Source organism: Coregonus lavaretus (assembly GCF_964263955.1).
Source record: "Coregonus lavaretus genome assembly, contig: HAP1_SCAFFOLD_1225, whole genome shotgun sequence".
Classification (NCBI taxonomy): Eukaryota; Metazoa; Chordata; class Actinopteri; order Salmoniformes; family Salmonidae; genus Coregonus; species Coregonus lavaretus.
In genome coordinates, this window is record NW_028160119.1 from 97,009 (window position 1) to 117,729 (window position 20,721).

The 20,721-nt window shown below is 43.2% G+C and overlaps 1 protein-coding gene across 1 annotated transcript; it reads right to left on the bottom strand.

Annotated features, from left to right (window-relative positions):
- Nucleotides 1–58: 58 nt before the first annotated feature.
- LOC311122125 (fibronectin type III and SPRY domain-containing protein 2-like) lies at nucleotides 59–20,698 on the bottom strand. Its single transcript, XM_084196531.1, has 14 exons — nucleotides 20,492–20,698; nucleotides 19,760–20,010; nucleotides 19,075–19,177; nucleotides 18,648–18,743; nucleotides 18,283–18,516; nucleotides 17,772–17,794; nucleotides 16,618–16,739; nucleotides 12,316–12,483; nucleotides 11,500–11,634; nucleotides 11,117–11,267; nucleotides 8,695–8,828; nucleotides 3,993–4,125; nucleotides 3,524–3,700; nucleotides 59–667 (listed from the first exon to the last, which is right to left on the bottom strand). The coding sequence occupies exons 2-14, from the start codon at nucleotides 19,963–19,965 to the stop codon at nucleotides 415–417; spliced, it is 1,935 nt and encodes a 644-aa protein (XP_084052657.1). The 5' UTR covers nucleotides 19,966–20,010; nucleotides 20,492–20,698; the 3' UTR covers nucleotides 59–414.
- Between the last annotated feature and the right edge of the window lie 23 nt (nucleotides 20,699–20,721).

The window sequence follows — 20,721 nt, forward strand, 5'->3', positions numbered from 1 at the left end:
TTTGTTTCCTCATGTTAGTCTAGCAGTGTTGTGGTACTCCAGTCCAGGGTTTCCTCATGTTAGTCTAGCAGTGTTGTGGTACTCCAGTCCAGGGTTTCCTCATGTTAGTCTAGCAGTGTTGTGGTACTCCAGTCCAGGGTTTCCTCATGTTAGTCTAGCAGTGTTGTGGTACTCCGAGTTTGGGAAACCCTGGTCTAAACCACTGAAATAAAATAAATGTTTTTGTTCAGATGTGGTTGTTCACCCACTTACACAAAAGGGTCAAATCATGTTTTTGTGGTATAATTTGGCGCTACCATGCAGTGTTGTCCAGAGGGTTGAAATTAAAAAAACATACAACAGAAAAACATTTCCATGGACAATACACCTGTATTCTGTATACTTGTGTTTTAATGTGCATCACGGTAGGTAAGCTCAGACCAAGTGGACGTACTCCGGTGCCGCTACCCCATTGCGAACAGTGAGCGCCCCGGGGTTGTCCAGAGCAAAGCAGGGATGAACGTAGTGTAGGAAGCTACAGTAGAAGGTGTGGAGGTGTTGTTCCAGGTCTACGTTGAAGAAGGACAGGATCCCTCTCTCATAGTTCAGACTGAGCCCTATCCTCACTGGGTTCACCGTTATCCGGATGTCTGGGCTCCAGCCGCTGTGGAGGAACTCGTACTTGTGTCTAGAGAGGGGAGGAAGGGGGAGACAGAACGGAGGAGGGAGGGGAAACAGAACGGAGGAGGGGGGGGGAGACCGAATGGAGGGGAAAACAGAATGGAAGTAATGATGTAATTTAGAAAATGATGGTTCTATGTGACTTGTTACACATCATATCCTTCTATATAAACAGTTTTATTAGGTACACCACCCCGTTCATGAAAATGGATCGCTCCTACAGACAGTGAGTCACGTGGCCGTGGCTTGCTATAATAAAGCAGGCGTCGAAGGCATTCAGTTACTGTTCCATTGAACGTTAGAATGGGCAAAACGAGTGACCTATGCGACTTTAAGCGTGGCATGATCGTCGGTTCCCAGGCACGCCAGATCCAGTACCTCAGAAACAGCAGGCCTCCTGGGCTTTACACGCACGTGTAGGGTTTACCCAGAATGGTGCAACAACAAAAAAAACAGCTCGTTGACGAGAGGTCGAAGGAGAATGGCAAGAATTGTGCCAGCTAACAGGAGGGCCACAAACAGACAAATAACGGCGCAGCACAACAGTGGTGTGCAGAACGGCATTTTGGAACACACAACTCGTCGATCCTTGTCATGGATGGGCTTTTGCAGCAGACGACCACACCGGGTTTCACTCTCATCAGCTAAAAACAAGAAGCAGCGGCTCCAGTGGGCATGTGATCACCAACACTGGACAATAGAGGAGTGGAAAAAAATTGCCTGGTCCGACGAATCCCAGTTCCTGTTGCATCATGCTGATGGCAGAGTCAGGATTTGGCGTAAGCAGCATGAGTCCATGGACCCATCCTGCCTGGTGTCAACGGTACAGGCTGGTGGCGGTGGTGTAATGGTGTGGGGAATGTTTTCCTGGCACACGTTAGGTCCCTTGATACCAATTGAGCAACAATTGAATGCCCCGAAGAATTCAGGCTGTTCTGGAGGCAAAGGGTCTGACCCGGGACTAGATGGGTGGTACCTAATAAACTGGCCACTGAGTGCACATGATATTGAAGGAGAAGAATGTGTCAGGAAGTCGTACTTGCGTCTGGATGGAGATGGAATGGAATGGAGGGGAGGGGAGGGGAGGAAGGGGGAAACTGATGTCATTAAGCACATTCCATGTATTGTGACTTAAACTTAACTAATTCATAATATGTAGCCTACAGACGTGGTATGTCTGTGTTGGGATACTATTAGTAATCCTTCTACACCCCCTCTCCTCCAGTGGTGGTTGTCCCACTGGCTATCCTAAGTTGAATGCACCAATTTGTAAGTCGCTCTGGATAAGAGCGTCTGCTAAATGTAAATGTAAATACAATCATTTTTAGCAGACGCTTTAAAGTGACATACAGTTAAAAGACTTCGGGACGGTTTCCCGGACACAGATTAGACTAGTCCTGGACAAAACGTCATTATCAATTGAGAATCTCCCTTGAAATAACCTTTTTAGTCCAGGACTAGTCTTAATCTCTGTCAGGGAAACGAAACCTTAGGTTTTTCCTGGTCCCAGATCAACCTTATGAAACCGGACCTTAGTGTTACAGTATATGAGGCCCTTGATGCAGGAATCAAATCCACAATGGCGTCGCACCAGTAGCTTAAACTAACAGTGCCATGGGGATACAGTATGTACATACTCAACCAAACACTGTGCCCAAAAAAAAAAAAACCTGTCACTGCCAAAGAGAGGATTAGCAGGGGATATGAGAAGTGTGTGTTGTCAGGTTCTGCGTAGGCAGTGGGTATTCTCTCTCTCTCTCTCTCTCTCTCTCTGAGGTGGTGGTGTTTCATGTTGAGATGTCTCAGTGAATGATCTCCTAGTAAAGTGACAGTTCCACTGTCCTGTTTAGTGCCAGGATTAGCATAGTTGCTATGGCAACAGCAGCTATAAGGTGAATGGTATTCCATGGGCTTTTTTCACAGGAATAAAATAAAAAAATAAAAACTTGACTTGTCACTTCTGTCTCAGAAAAGGTTTAGGAGGCGAAATGTGAGAAGAAGCAAGCCAAGCGCTTTAGGAAGGGGAGAGATATTTTAATGAGCAAAAATCTCCTTGGCTGGCCTACTTTTCAGACAGTGTGTGGTAGTGGTGGACCCTCTGGGAAGATGAGCATCCATTTCCCCTCTGGGAAGCCATGCAGTGGTAGTGGTGCGTCAGCTGAATTTAAAGCAAGGCCAGGAGTCGGCCCTCTAGAACAGTGTTTACCAACTCTGTCTGTCCAGTAGTAGGCTGACAGGTCCTGTTTGAGGACTTTTTAAATGTTCCCTTTTCCTTGTTGTGATTGTAGTGTGTAGGAGGCCTCAGTCTGTGCAGGGCAAGACTTCCAAACCAGCACTCACACACTGGATTCAACTATCAACTGCTTCTCTGGACCTCCATTAGGTTATTTAGATGTGATTGTGTGGGGGGGTTGAGAAACACTTGTGTAACCTATCACAGCAGTCTGTTACCTGGAGGGAGGAAGGGAGGACATGTTGTTTCCTTCCAGGTAACAGTTAGTGATAGCTAGGTTAGAGGGTTAGGGGTTTGGTTAGCGTTACCTGGAGGAAGGAAGGGAGGACATGTTGTTTCCTTCCAGGTAACAGTTAGTGATAGCTAGGTTAGAAGGTTAGGGGTTTGGTTAGCGTTACCTGGAGGAAGAAAGGGAGGACATGTTGTTTCCTTCCAGGTAACAGTTAGTGATAGCTAGGTTAGAGGGTTAGGGGTTGGGTTAGCGTTACCTGGAGGAAGGGAGGACATGTTGTTTCTTTCCAGGTAACAGTTAGTGATAGCTAGGTTAGCGTTAGGGATTCTCCCCTGGACGGGTTGAGGTTAGGGTTGAACAGGGATGTGGACATTAAGCTAGGGTTAGGGGATTCTCACCTGGAGGGAGTGAGGACATGTCTCATGCACCAGGACGTGTTTGTTCCTCCCAGGTAGGAGTTTCTCTGAGTATCTTCATAGGCCACTCCAATCCTGTACTCTGTGTCCTCCTCCACCTCCACCTCCCAGTAATGTCTGCCTCGCACAGGGATCAGGTCCCCTAACACAGCTACACACCTGGACCAAACACACACACACACAATATACACACTATCAGAGTGAGGAGAACATACACACCTACACACACACTACACACACCTACACACCTACACACACTACACACACCTACACACACCACACACACTATCATGGGATGAGTACACTCACATTTTCAGATGTTTAAATTTTGAAAGATGCTATATAAAGAAAGCTATTGTTATTACTCAAATGTATCCAGTAAATATCCATGTCATTAGCAGATCTCCATTAGCTGTACAGCAGGTGTAAACCGCCTGGTTGGTTTGTCTACCTGGCGAAGGTGTTGTCGTCGAAGGTCATGGCGGAGAGCGGGAGCTCCTCATCTCCGTAGAACATGGAGAAGCCGTCCTCAGAGATGGACAGACAGGGGTGGGCTGTGTCCTGCAGCAGGTGGAAGATGGTTCCTGCACACACACAGTAACAACCTCACTGTCTGGTCTTGACAACTATAAAACACAGTAACAACCTCACTGTCTGGTCTTGACAACTATAAAACACAGTAACAACCTCACTGTCTGGTCTTGACAACTATAAAACACACTAACAACCTCACTGTCTGGTCTTGACAACTATAAAACACAGTAACAACCTCACTGTCTGGTCTTGACAACTATAAAACACACTAACAACCTCACTGTCTGGTCTTGACAACTATAAAACACACTAACAACCTCACTGTCTGGTCTTGACAACTATAAAACACAGTAACAACCTCACTGTCTGGTCTTGACAACTATAAAACACACTAACAACCTCACTGTCTGGTCTTGACAACTATATAACACACTAACAACCTCACTGTCTGGTCTTGACAACTATAAAACACAGTAACAACCTCACTGTCTGGTCTTGACAACTATAAAACACAGTAACAGCCTCACTGTCTGGTCTTGACAACTATAAAACACACTAACAGCCTCACTGTCTGGTCTTGACAACTATAAAACACAGTAACAACCTCACTGTCTGGTCTTGACAACTATAAAACACAGTAACAACCTCACTGTCTGGTCTTGACAACTATAAAACACAGTAACAACCTCACTGTCTGGTCTTGACAACTATAAAACACAGTAACAGCCTCACTGTCTGGTCTTGACAACTATAAAACACACTAACAACCTCACTGTCTGGTCTTGACAACTATAAAACACACTAACAACCTCACTGTCTGGTCTTGACAACTATAAAACACACTAACAACCTCACTGTCTGGTCTTGACAACTATAAAACACAGTAACAACCTCACTGGTCTTGACAACTATAAAACACAGTAACAACCTCACTGTCTGGTCTTGACAACTATATAACACACTACCAACCTCACTGTCTGGTCTTGACAACTATAAAACACAGTAACAGCCTCACTGTCTGGTCTTGACAACTATAAAACACAGTAACAACCTCACTGTCTGGTCTTGACAACTATAAAACACAGTAACAGCCCCACTGTCTGGTCTTGACAACTATAAAACACAGTAACAACCTCACTGTCTGGTCTTGACAACTATAAAACACAGTAACAACCTCACTGTCTGGTCTTGACAACTATAAAACACAGTAACAACCTCACTGTCTGGTCTTGACAACTATAAAACACACTAACAACCTCACTGTCTGGTCTTGACAACTATAAAACACAGTAACAACCTCACTGTCTGGTCTTGACAACTATAAAACACAGTAACAACCTCACTGTCTGGTCTTGACAACTATAAAACACAGTAACAACCTCACTGTCTGGTCTTGACAACTATAAAACACAGTAACAACCTCACTGTCTGGTCTTGACAACTATAAAACACAGTAACAACCTCACTGTCTGGTCTTGACAACTATAAAACACAGTAACAACCTCACTGTCTGGTCTTGACAACTATAAAACACAGTAACAACCTCACTGTCTGGTCTTGACAACTATAAAACACACTAACAACCTCACTGTCTGGTCTTGACAACTATAAAACACACTAACAACCTCACTGTCTGGTCTTGACAACTATAAAACACACTAACAACCTCACTGTCTGGTCTTGACAACTATAAAACACAGTAACAACCTCACTGTCTGGTCTTGACAACTATAAAACACAGTAACAACCTCACTGTCTGGTCTTGACAACTATAAAACACACTAACAACCTCACTGTCTGGTCTTGACAACTATATAACACACTAACAACCTCACTGTCTGGTCTTGACAACTATAAAACACAGTAACAACCTCACTGTCTGGTCTTGACAACTATAAAACACAGTAACAACCTCACTGTCTGGTCTTGACAACTATAAAACACAGTAACAACCTCACTGTCTGGTCTTGACAACTATAAAACACACTAACAACCTCACTGTCTGGTCTTGACAACTATAAAACACACTAACAACCTCACTGGTCTTGACAACTATAAAACACAGTAACAACCTCACTGTCTGGTCTTGACAACTATATAACACACTACCAACCTCACTGTCTGGTCTTGACAACTATATAACACACTACCAACCTCACTGTCTGGTCTTGACAACTATAAAACACAGTAACAGCCTCACTGTCTGGTCTTGACAACTATAAAACACAGTAACAACCTCACTGTCTGGTCTTGACAACTATAAAACACAGTAACAACCTCACTGTCTGGTCTTGACAACTATAAAACACAGTAACAACCTCACTGTCTGGTCTTGACAACTATAAAACACACTAACAACCTCACTGTCTGGTCTTGACAACTATAAAACACACTAACAGCCTCACTGTCTGGTCTTGACAACTATAAAACACAGTAACAACCTCACTGTCTGGTCTTGACAACTATAAAACACAGTAACAACCTCACTGTCTGGTCTTGACAACTATAAAACACAGTAACAACCTCACTGTCTGGTCTTGACAACTATAAAACACACTAACAACCTCACTGTCTGGTCTTGACAACTATAAAACACACTAACAGCCTCACTGTCTGGTCTTGACAACTATAAAACACAGTAACAACCTCACTGTCTGGTCTTGACAACTATAAAACACAGTAACAACCTCACTGTCTGGTCTTGACAACTATAAAACACAGTAACAGCCTCACTGTCTGGTCTTGACAACTATAAAACACACTAACAACCTCACTGTCTGGTCTTGACAACTATAAAACACAGTAACAACCTCACTGGTCTTGACAACTATAAAACACAGTAACAACCTCACTGTCTGGTCTTGACAACTATAAAACACAGTAACAACCTCACTGTCTGGTCTTGACAACTATAAAACACAGTAACAACCTCACTGGTCTTGACAACTATAAAACACAGTAACAACCTCACTGTCTGGTCTTGACAACTATAAAACACAGTAACAACCTCACTGTCTGGTCTTGACAACTATAAAACACAGTAACAACCTCACTGTCTGGTCTTGACAACTATAAAACACACTAACAACCTCACTGTCTGGTCTTGACAACTATAAAACACAGTAACAACCTCACTGGTCTTGACAACTATAAAACACAGTAACAACCTCACTGTCTGGTCTTGACAACTATAAAACACAGTAACAACCTCACTGTCTGGTCTTGACAACTATAAAACACAGTAACAACCTCACTGTCTGGTCTTGACAACTATAAAACACAGTAACAACCTCACTGTCTGGTCTTGACAACTATAAAACACAGTAACAACCTCACTGTCTGGTCTTGACAACTATAAAACACAGTAACAACCTCACTGTCTGGTCTTGACAACTATAAAACACAGTAACAACCTCACTGTCTGGTCTTGACAACTATAAAACACAGTAACAACCTCACTGTCTGGTCTTGACAACTATAAAACACAGTAACAACCTCACTGTCTGGTCTTGACAACTATAAAACACACTAACAACCTCACTGTCTGGTCTTGACAACTATAAAACACAGTAACAGCCTCACTGTCTGGTCTTGACAACTATAAAACACAGTAACAACCTCACTGTCTGGTCTTGACAACTATAAAACACAGTAACAACCTCACTGTCTGGTCTTGACAACTATAAAACACAGTAACAACCTCACTGTCTGGTCTTGACAACTATAAAACACAGTAACAACCTCACTGTCTGGTCTTGACAACTATAAAACACAGTAACAACCTCACTGTCTGGTCTTGACAACTATAAAACACAGTAACAACCTCACTGTCTGGTCTTGACAACTATAAAACACAGTAACAACCTCACTGTCTGGTCTTGACAACTATAAAACACAGTAACAACCTCACTGTCTGGTCTTGACAACTATAAAACACAGTAACAACCTCACTGTCTGGTCTTGACAACTATAAAACACATTAACAACCTCACTGTCTGGTCTTGACAACTATAAAACACACTAACAACCTCACTGTCTGGTCTTGACAACTATAAAACACAGTAACAACCTCACTGTCTGGTCTTGACAACTATAAAACACAGTAACAGCCTCACTGTCTGGTCTTGACAACTATAAAACACAGTAACAACCTCACTGTCTGGTCTTGACAACTATAAAACACAGTAACAACCTCACTGTCTGGTCTTGACAACTATAAAACAGTAACAACCTCACTGTCTGGTCTTGACGACTATAAAACACAGTAACAACCTCACTGTCTGGTCTTGACAACTATAAAACACAGTAACAACCTCACTGTCTGGTCTTGACAACTATAAAACACAGTAACAACCTCACTGTCTGGTCTTGACAACTATAAAACACAGTAACAACCTCACTGTCTGGTCTTGACAACTATAAAACACAGTAACAACCTCACTGTCTGGTCTTGACAACTATAAAACAGTAACAACCTCACTGTCTGGTCTTGACAACTATAAAACACAGTAACAACCTCACTGTCTGGTCTTGACAACTATAAAACAGTAACAACCTCACTGTCTGGTCTTGACAACTATACATGCTACAGCTTCAGTCCATGGGGTCTCTCCTGTCACCTGTTGTAGAGACGGTAAAAGCCTCGCTCCTTTCACTGGGTCCTCCGATGTTGACAGCTCTGACGTAGATGAGGTACTGTCTTCCTGACTGCAGCTGAATCAGACTCTCACAGGTAGGAACAGCCACGATGGACCTGCAGGGAGAACCAATCACATTACAGACCTGCAGGGAGAACCAATCACATTACAGACCTGCAGGGAGAACCAATCACATTACAGACCTGCAGGGAGAACCAATCACATTATAGACCAGGAGGGAGAACCAATCACATTATAGACCAGGAGGGAGAACCAATCACATTACAGACCAGGAGAGAGAACCAATCACATTACAGACCTGCAGGGAGAACCAATCACATTATAGATCAGGAGGGAGAACCAATCACATTATAGACCAGGAGGGAGAACCAATCACATTATAGACCAGGAGGGAGAACCAATCACATTACAGACCTGCAGGGAGAACCAATCACATTATAGATCAGGAGGGAGAACCAATCACATTATAGACCAGGAGGGAAAACCAATCACATTACAGACCTGCAGGGAGAACCAATCACATTACAGACCTGCAGGGAGAACCAATCACATTACAGACCTACAGGGAGAACCTATCACATTACAGACCTGCAGGGAGAACCAATCACATTACAGACCTGCAGGGAGAACCAATCACATTACAGACCTGCAGGGAGAACCAATCACATTATAGACCAGGAGGGAGAACCAATCACATTATAGACCAGGAGGGAGAACTAATCACATTATAGACCAGGAGGGAGAACCAATCACATTACAGACCAGGAGAGAGAACCAATCACATTACATACCTGCAGGGAGAACCAATCACATTATAGATCAGGAGGGAGAACCAATCACATTATAGACCAGGAGGGAGAACCAATCACATTATAGACCAGGAGGGAGAACCAATCACATTATAGACCAGGAGGGAGAACTAATCACATTATAGACCAGGAGGGAGAACCAATCACATTACAGACCAGGAGAGAGAACCAATCACATTACAGACCTGCAGGGAGAACCAATCACATTACAGACCTGCAGGGAGAACCAATCACATTACAGACCTACAGGGAGAACCTATCACATTACAGACCTGCAGGGAGAACCAATCACATTACAGACCTGCAGGGAGAACCAATCACATTACAGACCTGCAGGGAGAACCAATCACATTATAGACCAGGAGGGAGAACCAATCACATTATAGACCAGGAGGGAGAACTAATCACATTATAGACCAGGAGGGAGAACCAATCACATTACAGACCAGGAGAGAGAACCAATCACATTACATACCTGCAGGGAGAACCAATCACATTATAGATCAGGAGGGAGAACCAATCACATTATAGACCAGGAGGGAGAACCAATCACATTATAGACCAGGAGGGAGAACCAATCACATTATAGACCAGGAGGGAGAACTAATCACATTATAGACCAGGAGGGAGAACCAATCACATTACAGACCAGGAGAGAGAACCAATCACATTACAGACCTGCAGGGAGAACCAATCACATTATAGATCAGGAGGGAGAACCAATCACATTATAGACCAGGAAGGAAAACCAATCACATTACAGACCTGCAGGGAGAACCAATCACATTACAGACCTGCAGGGAGAACCAATCACATTACAGACCTGCAGGGAGAACCTATCACATTACAGACCTGCAGGGAGAACCAATCACATTACAGACCTGCAGGGAGCTCCTGTAAGTCGCTCTGGATAAGAGCGTCTGCTAAATGACTAAAATGTAAATGTAAATGTAGAACCAATGGGGAGCAGGATTGATGTCAACTCTTTTTCAGTTTAGTCAATTCAGGAAGTGGATTAAAATTCTCATTTTATATTGAAACTTCAGGATTAATAGAAAGTTACGAGCATGTTTATGTGTTTGTGTTTATGTGTGTGTGTTTATGTGTGTGTGTGTTTATGTGTGTGTGTTTATGTGTGTGTGTTTATGTGTGTGTGTGTTCATGTGTGTGTGTTCATGTGTGTGTGTTTATGTGTGTGTGTTTATGTGTGTGTGTTTATGTGTGTGTGTGCTTGCAGGCGTATGTGCGTGTGTGGGGGTGTGTTTATGTGTGTGTGTTTATGTGTGTGTGTTCATGTGTGTGTGTTTATGTGTGTGTGTTTATGTGTGTGCTTGCAGGCGTATGTTCGTGTGTTCATGTGTGTGTGTTTATGTGTGTGTGTGTTTATGTGTGTGTGTTTGTGTGTGTTTATGTGTGTGTGTGCTTGCAGGCGTATGTGCGTGTGTGGGGGTGTGTTTATGTGTGTGTGTTTATGTGTGTGTGTTTATGTGTGTGGGGGTGTGTTTATGTGTGTGTGTTTATGTGTGTGTGTTTATGTGTGTGGGGGTGTGCAAGTGCATGTGTCTGTTTCTTACTCAGTGACCCCACTCTGTCCATCAGTGCCTGTCTCAATCAGCTCTACGGTGTAGGAGTCCACTGGGTTGGTGTTTCTTGACTCCCAGCGAATCAGAGCGGCTTCCGGACAACTGCTGCACTCCCTCTGTCTGATGAATGGTGGAGAGGGGACTGGAGGGGGAGGAGAGGAGGGAGAGAGAGGGAGATACGTGGGGGTTAAAGAGAGAGAGCGAGAGAGAGAGAGAGAGAGAGAGAGCACAACATTAAAATAGTGCAACCCATTCAGTTGTGCTTTCCTCTGACACATTCCTATTGAAAAAACACTGGGTTGGTTCATGTTTGTCAGTTTGAAAGTGGTGTTACAAGCCATCTAGTGTTCCCTGTAACAGGTCCATGGTTTCACCTGTCATGTAGACAGCCTTCTCACTGGCAGGGCTGATGCCTGTGGTGTTGGTAGCTGTGACCCGGAACTCATACTGCGCGTTAGGCAGCAGGTCTCCTACACTACAGTGGGTTTCCTTCACCTTCACATTAGACACTGAGGAGGAGAGACAACTCAGTTAAATCATTTAGAACATTATAGCAATGCATTATAAAGCATTATTAAAGCGTTATACCTGTTGGTTTTAAGTAAAGTAACCATAACTCCCTCATAGAGGAAGAGTTGATTCGATTAGATTCAATGAATCCCCTCAGAGAGAGATTGAACATTCCAAATAGTACACCCAATATATTGTCTCCATGTTGGTCCATAATGTCATGAAACATTGAACTGGAATGTCTGTCTATGTTATGTTCTGATTCTATGTTCTGATTCTATGATCTGATTCTATGTTTTACAGGTTCTGAATACTGATTCTATTTTCAGATTCTATGTTCAGATTCCATGTCCTGATTCTATGTTCTGGTCTTTTGTTCTGATTCTATGTCCTGATTTTATGTTCAGATTTTATGTCCTGATTTTATGTTCAGATTTTATGTCCTGATTTTATGTTCTGATTCTCTGTTCTGATTCTATGTTCTGATTCTATGTCCTGATTCTATGTTCAGATTCTATGTCCTGATTCTATGTTCTGATTCTATGTCCTGATTCTATGTTCAGATTCTATGTCCTGATTCTATGTTCTGATTCTATGTCCTGATTTTATGTTCTGATTCTCTGTCCTGATTCTATGTTCTGATTCTATGTTCTACTGGTTCTGGTTGTACTAGTTGCTACCGTCAGGTCCCTTGGTGCTGTCTGCAGCCGGTGTGTCCTCCAGGACAGGTCTGTAGTAGAGCTCATAGTACTCCACAGAGTCGTCTGAGAACAGGCTCCAACACACACGCAGAGAAGTCGGCGTGGCCGAGTTAGACACCTGGGGGTTGATGACCGGGGCAGATGGGGCTGGAATCACATTACAATCACATTACAATCACATCACATTACAATCACATGATATCACATCACATTACAATCACATGATATCACATCACATTACAATCACATGATATCACATCACATTACAATCACATGATATCACATCACATTACAATCACATGATATCACATCACATTACAATCACATGATATCACATCAAGATGAAAACCATAACCATGATGGTGACATCACAAGGAGAGAGGAACACCTTTATGTGAATTAGGTTGTACTGCATTGATGTTTTATTTTTACATTTACATTTGTACATTTTAGTCATTTAGCAGACGCTCTTATCCAGAGCGACTTACAGGAGCAATTAGGGTTAAGTGCCTTGCTCAAGGGCACATCGACAGATTTTTTCACCTAGTCAGCTCGGGGATTAGAACCAGCGACCTTTCGGTTACTGGCACAACGCTCTTAACCACTAAGCTACCTGCCGCCCCATACATACTGTAGCGAATGGCGGGACAGGGAATCGAACCCGGGTCGCTGGAGTGAAAGGCAAAAAAAACCTACGCGTCGCACCGATAGGGTTAACCCATTTAGTGGGAATTGTAACGTGGCTTGTAACACTCAGAGGATCGCCACAATGCTGCATCATCATCATCATTACTTGAAAAAGAATCTCCACAGAGGTTTGTTTCATGGTCTTGCCACTTTTTCTAAGTGACTGTGACAACATAATACTACGTCTCAATTTCATTGATGAGTTATTGATTTTCACACTGCGCTCTCCCTACAGCCAATTTTAAACACAAAGGACATTATTAAGACCATTTTATTCCAATTTATATATATATATTTTTTTTTACTTCTCTCAAGTGTGTGTCCTTCTGTGGAATCAGAGATTCTGAGAAACCAAACAAAGCTGTCTGAGGTGAGTCACCAAGTGAATCACAGCTGCCTGACTGACTGAATGTAGAGTCTGCATCCCAAATGGTCGTCACAGACAGACTCTAGTCTGTCCCAAATGACACCCTATTCCCTGTAGTGCAGTACTTTGGACTAGATCCCTACGGGCCCTGGTCAAAGGTAGTGCACTATATAGGGATAGGGTGTCATTTGAGACAGACTAGAGTCTGTCTGTGACGACCATTTGGGATGCAGACTCTACATTCAGTCAGTCAGGCAGACGTTACACAACCAGCATCGTTCTACAACTCAGTATCTACTGACATCACAGACATAATCTCTCTTCAGACAGACTGACATCACAGACATAATCTATCTTCAGACAGACTGACATTACAGCCATAATCTATCTTCAGACAGACTGACATTACAGCCATAATCTATCTTCAGACAGACTGACATCACAGACATAATCTCTCTTCAGACAGACTGACGTCACAGACATAATCTATCTTCAGACAGACTGACATTACAGCCATAATCTATCTTCAGACAGACTGACATTACAGCCATAATCTCTCTTCAGACAGACTGACATCACAGACATAATCTCTCTTCAGACAGACTGACATTACAGACATAATCTCTCTTCAGACAGACTGACGTCACAGACATAATCTATCTTCAGACAGACTGACATTACAGCCATAATCTATCTTCAGACAGACTGACATTACAGCCATAATCTATCTTCAGACAGACTGACATTACAGCCATAATCTATCTTCAGACAGACTGACATCACAGACATAATCTATCTTCAGACAGACTGACATTACAGCCATAATCTATCTTCAGACAGACTGACATTACAGACATAATCTATCTTCAGACAGACTGACATCACAGACATAATCTCTCTTCAGACAGACTGACATCACAGCCATAATCTCTCTTCAGACAGACTGACATCACAGACATAATCTCTCTTCAGACAGACTGACATCACAGCCATAATATCTCTTCAGACAGACTGATAATCACAGCCATTATCTCTCTTCAGACAGACTGACATCACAGACATAATCTCTCTTCAGACAGACTGACATCACAGCCATAATATCTCTTCAGACAGACTGATAATCACAGCCATTATCTCTCTTCAGACAGACTGACATCACAGACATAATCTCTCTTCAGACAGACTGACATCACAGCCATAATATCTCTTCAGACAGACTGATAATCACAGCCATTATCTCTCTTCAGACAGACTGACATCACAGACATAATCTCTCTTCAGACAGACTGATAATCACAGCCATTATCTCTCTTCAGACAGACTGACATCACAGCCATAATCTCTCTTCAGACAGACTGACGTCACAGCCATAATCTCTCTTCAGACAGACTGACATCACAGCCATAATCTCTCTTCAGACAGACTGACATCACAGCCATAATCTCTCTTCAGACAGACTGATAATCACAGCCATTATCTCTCTTCAGACAGACTGACATCACAGCCATAATCTCTCTTCAGACAGACTGATAATCACAGCCATTATCTCTCTTCAGACAGACTGACATCACAGCCATAATCTCTCTTCAGACAGACTGATAATCACAGCCATTATCTCTCTTCAGACAGACTGACATCACAGCCATAATCTCTCTTCAGACAGACTGATAATCACAGCCATTATCTCTCTTCAGACAGACTGACATCACAGCCATAATCTCTCTTCAGACAGACTGATAATCACAGCCATTATCTCTCTTCAGACAGACTGACATCACAGCCATAATCTCTCTTCAGACAGACTGACGTCACAGCCATAATCTCTCTTCAGACAGACTGATAATCACAGCCATTATCTCTCTTCAGACAGACTGACGTCACAGCCATAATCTCTCTTCAGACAGACTGACGTCACAGCCATAATCTCTCTTCAGACAGACTGACATCACAGCCATAATCTCTCTTCAGACAGACTGATATCACAGCCAGCCTCTACAATCATTAGCGACAGAAGCAGTATGGAGATTGCCTGTGTTCCAAATGGCACCCTGTTCCCTATGTAGTGTACTGCTTTTGACAAATAGGCTCTGGTCCAACGTAGTGTATAGCAGTGCACTACATAGGGAATAGGGTGACATTTGGGACACAGCCATTGACTCAGTCAAACTTTAGCAGAATGAAAGCATCACTCAAAAGTTCCTGACTCGTCACTCCAGTGGCCCTATGTAATTAAATACTCAGAGAAATGAAATCACTTTGCATCGAAGTCGTTTGTTTCTAAGCAACCAAACTCCCCTAGCGAACCTCCACATATATATATATATATATATATATATATATATATATATATATATATATATATATAGACGTACAGGTTGGAGTCTGGAATGATTTCTCCGGGGCTCTGCTCTATTCTGTTCCAAACTCATACTCATGGTCTAAATCAGGGATGGGCAACTTTGATGGGGGTGGGGGCCACAAAACATCTGAACTCATCGGGGGCCTGCAGTGGCTCGCGGGTCTGCGTACCCACATCCATACCCCCCCACCTTGCGAGCAAAACATTTTAGCAGCCCCCCTCTTGACAGTGGAGAGGAAAAGTTTTAGAGTTAATTTCCTGCAATTCTACACATTTTGCCATGGGCGTAGAGAAAATGTGTTAGTTTTAAAGCAAGAATGTTGCAGATCTACACATTTTACCATGGGTGGAGAGAAGATTTAGCAATTTTATAACACATTTCATGCAATTCTACTCATTTTGCCATAGGATGGAGAGAAATGTTTGCAGTGTTTAATATGATACCTGTGTGAGAGTGACTAACAAAATCAATGGGGGACCCCCGGTCAGATATTCAACCATGATTACTACAAGTTTAGATAGCTGGCCCTTGGACTAACTTATTAATCAAATTGGTGGGTGGGTGGATGGATGGATGGATGGATGGGTGGATGGATGGATGGATGGATGGATGGATGGATGGATGGATGGGTGGGTGGGTGGCAGTGGAGGCTGCTGAAGGGAGGACGGCTCATAATATTGGCTGGAACAGAGAGAATGGAATGGAAACCATGGAAACCACGTGTTTGAAATATTTGCTACCATTCCACTGATTCCGCTCCAGCCATTACCACGAGCCCATCCTCCCAATTAAGGTGCCACCAACCTCCTGTGGTGGATGGATGGGTGGGTGGATAGAAGGATGGGTTGATTGATTGATTGATCAGACCTGGTACGATGTTGATGGAGTCCATCATGGTCTTGACGTCTGACAGGTTGGCGAGGGGCCTGTCAAACTCCAGAGTGGTCATCAGCGTCAGGTCAGGCTTCTCCTTCGCAAACTCCTCAATTCTGATTAGGCAAACAAAACATCAATCAGCAAAAACCTTGATTCTGATTGGACAAACACACCCAAGTCAGCAAACTCCTTGATTGTGATTTGACAAACAAACACCTGTCAGCAAACATACTTGTATTCAATGAGATGAAACGTTCAGAACGTTGCATATAGAAATGGAATGAATAGAGCTGACACGATGTCGAATTCTACACGACGAAAAATCATACCTGTTCTACAAAATGGATTTCTATCCAAATGTTTTGTAACGTCGCAACCTTCTGAACAGAGCCTCCCTAAAACTACACTGAAATGAACATTGGATGTAGCATCATGCGCCATCATGCTAGTCAAAACATAAGCTATGTCAACAAACCCTCTTCAACATCAAACACATTAATTATACTGCTTAATTTGAATTAGTTGAATTAGTTGGCTAATTAGGATCAGAAACTATTTTGGTTTCAGAACACAGACTGTATAAGGCCTCCAGTATGATAATGTATCCACTCACTAACTGTAAGTCGCTCTGGATAAGAGCGTCTGCTAAATGACTAAACTGTAAAAAATGTAAATGAATGAGCGTTGATGACATCAAACATAAACAGATATATTATCCTCATGAAACACTCCTAATCAGGCTGTTACACGGTTCACTGCAAATCACTGGATGACACTGTTATTAACCAGACTCACTGCACTACCATGCCATTATAAACAGACACGTATAATTGTTCTGTTATAGCCTGGTGCCAGATCTGTTTGTGCCTTGCCAACTCCTGTGGTCATGGTCATGCAACGATGGTAAGATAGCACAAATGGATCTAGCACGTTGGCAAGAGCACAAACAGATAAAACCAGGCTAAAATGGATCTGGGACCAGGCTAGTTATGTTATACTCTCAGGCTAGCAATGTTAGTCTCCTTACGGTATAGTATAGTATAGTATAGTATAGTATAGTATAGTATAGTATAGTATAGTATAGTTTAGTATAGTTTAGTATAGTATAGTTCTGTTGTAGTGTTAGTCTCCTTTCAGTACCTCACCTCTTCATGGTGGGCATAACAGCCTGTCAATGGAAAGTTCACAACATCAAAAGTCAACTCCTCCAGTGGTCATTAACATTTTAAGGTTCATAAAACCTTTAACTGCCAGATTAAAACATCACAAAGACCACAGAATATACACCGTTTATTAGGTACACCACCCCGTTCACGAAAATGGTTCCCTCCTACAGATAGTGAGTCACGCGGCTTGCTATATAAAGCAGGCATCGAGGCATTCAGTTACTGTTCGATTGAACGTTAGAATGGGCAAAATGAGTGATCTAAGCGAATTTGAGCCTGGTATTTGTATTTATTATGGATCCCCATTACATCTACTCTTCCTGGGGTCCAGCAAAATAAAAAATTAATAAACTGACTACTGAGTGTTTAACATAACTCATAGCAAACAAAGTTATCATAAATGTACAAGTTATTTCAAATTATGAAGTTATATTAGCAATTCAATGATTTAATCTTGAAAAAATAATTCGGACGACCCACTACAACAGACCTGTAGAAAGAGTCGTTTGTCCTCGGTGCGGTACAGTTCCTGGGCGGTCTCAATCAGGTCCTTGGATGCATCCAGGGTGCGTCCGCAGCCCAGCAGCTGAGTGTACAAGGCCTCCAACTTCCTCTTCTTCTCCTCCCCCAGCGCTGCGGCTCGCTCGTCGTAACGCTGGGACAACGTCTGCAGAACGTCGTTGTAGTGCTGCTCCAGGTGCTGCTCCTGACGACCAAAATTATCCTGAAAAAATATGAAACCGTTTCATTAAGTGATGATCAGGGTCTCACAGATCCATGTTTCAAAACCTATGGCTGTGTCTTTGTTATGTGTGTGTAATGTGGTTGTTGTGTCAGTAATAGTGGTTGTTGTACCTCAACAGTTAGGAAGATCTCTTCTAGATGTCCTGCAAAGTTCTCCATCTCCACCACCTTCTCCTCCAGCTTAGTCCTGATGTTATTCACCTTGTTCTGAAGGTACGGAAGAAATTAAGGGTCAAGGGTAGCCTGAGTGCAAATCTGTTTGTGCTCTCGCTAACTGCTGTTGTTGGCAGGAGAGCACACACACACACACACCCTCCCCTACCTCCGACTCAACACTCACACCCTCCCCTACCTCCGACTCAACACACACACACCCTCCCCTACCTCCGACTCAACACACACACCCTCCCCTACCTCCAACTCAACACACACACCCTCCCCTACCTCCGACTCAACACACACACCCTCCCCTACCTCCGACTCAACACACACACACCCTCCCCTACCCCCGACTCAACACACTCACACCCTCCCCTACCTCCGACTTCTTGTGCTCCTCAAACACGTCATCATGTCCGTCCACAGAGCTGTCAGGTGATGGAGTTCCCTCCTCATCTGAAGACGGGACGTACGCCTCAAACCTGATGATGATTGCTTTATTGTATCCATTGAGGAAATTATTTATGCATCATAATGCATTTGTCAGCTTAAATAAATGGATGCAGACAGACATGCAACATGTCATGCAAAGATTGCATAGTGCATTACACACCGGGGGTGGGGGTGGCGGTAGCCTTGAGGTTAGAGAGGCAGGCCAGTAACCAGAGGTTTGCCCGTTCGAACCCCTGAGCTGCCTGTGGGGAAATCTGCAGGGAGTGAGCCGGCGGCCGGAGGATCCCATACACTACCTACCGCTGTTGTGCACTTGAGCGAGGCACTTTGGTCCTCTGTTGCTCAATTGGTAGAGCATGGCGCTTGTAATGCCAGGGTAGTGGGTTCGATCCCCGGGACCACCCATACGTGAAAAATGTATGCACACATGACTGTAAGTCGCTTTGGATAAAAGCGTCTGCTAAATGGCATATTATTATTATTATTACCCCTAAGTACCCCTCCCAGCCTGTGATGTTTGTGTTGTGTGTCAGGATGCGTACTGTGACAGCAAAAAAATAAAGAATATCCGTGCAAATGGACCAAAAGCATTCAAGTATTGTATTACGGACCTCAGAGAGTCATTTGTATCCGTGGAGAAACGCTGGAAGGTTCTAGTCTCTGCCTTCTCTGACACCACTACGAAGGCCTCTTTGGTAGGGAGATCCCTGTTCACCTCCTCCTCATTCACCTCCTCCTGGTGCTCCTCATCTCCACTCAGCACCTCCTCGGTGATGACATCCAGCCTGCTTCCTGTGAAGACCTCGTACAGGTCCATGATGGGAGGAGGGTGGAGAGGGGACAGGTCTGGAGGTACTGTGGACTGTACTATAAAACACAAAATCTAAGATGAATATTTTTCCACTAAGGACCAGAATCCCACTGGAAGTAGGTATTGTAAAAATGTTTTGATGTTCTATTTACCCAACACTAACCAACCAGTCAATCACTTGTGTAAATATGATGACATGCTTTATGTAGCTTTAAAAATAAGTATACATCTTCAATTAGTTAACTTATAGAAACCATGCAGGGAGTTCATTATTTGCAATCAAAACAAGTATGATTCATAGTCAGAATGTTCAGAAAAACACTTCAGAATCAGAAAGGACTGTACACAGTGATGATGAAACGACAGTTAAAGAAGCTGTGCTTCTCTAACATCCTGGACATCTGTCAAAACATGGATCAGGCATGCTGTACACATAAACTCAACACACCATTTAAACTATGCTGGAGTTTCCCATTTATTTGCTATAATTATGACTAGACATATTACTTATTATAACACTGGTTAAGTTTACCTTGGTGATAAATTATTCAATAACTCCCCCAGCAACGTCGATTCAGGGCGACCATTGACAGTGTTTTTGACAGGCTAACCAAGGAAGCAAACACAGCTTGTGACAAATATAGCAGGAACCCCAACTGTTATGCACACAGATCAAGTGTCAGCGTGGGTATTTTGACATACTGCCAAAATCTGCCCTGCGTCGCCTAATAGAGTAGTGATATTGTATTTAATCCAAGAGTA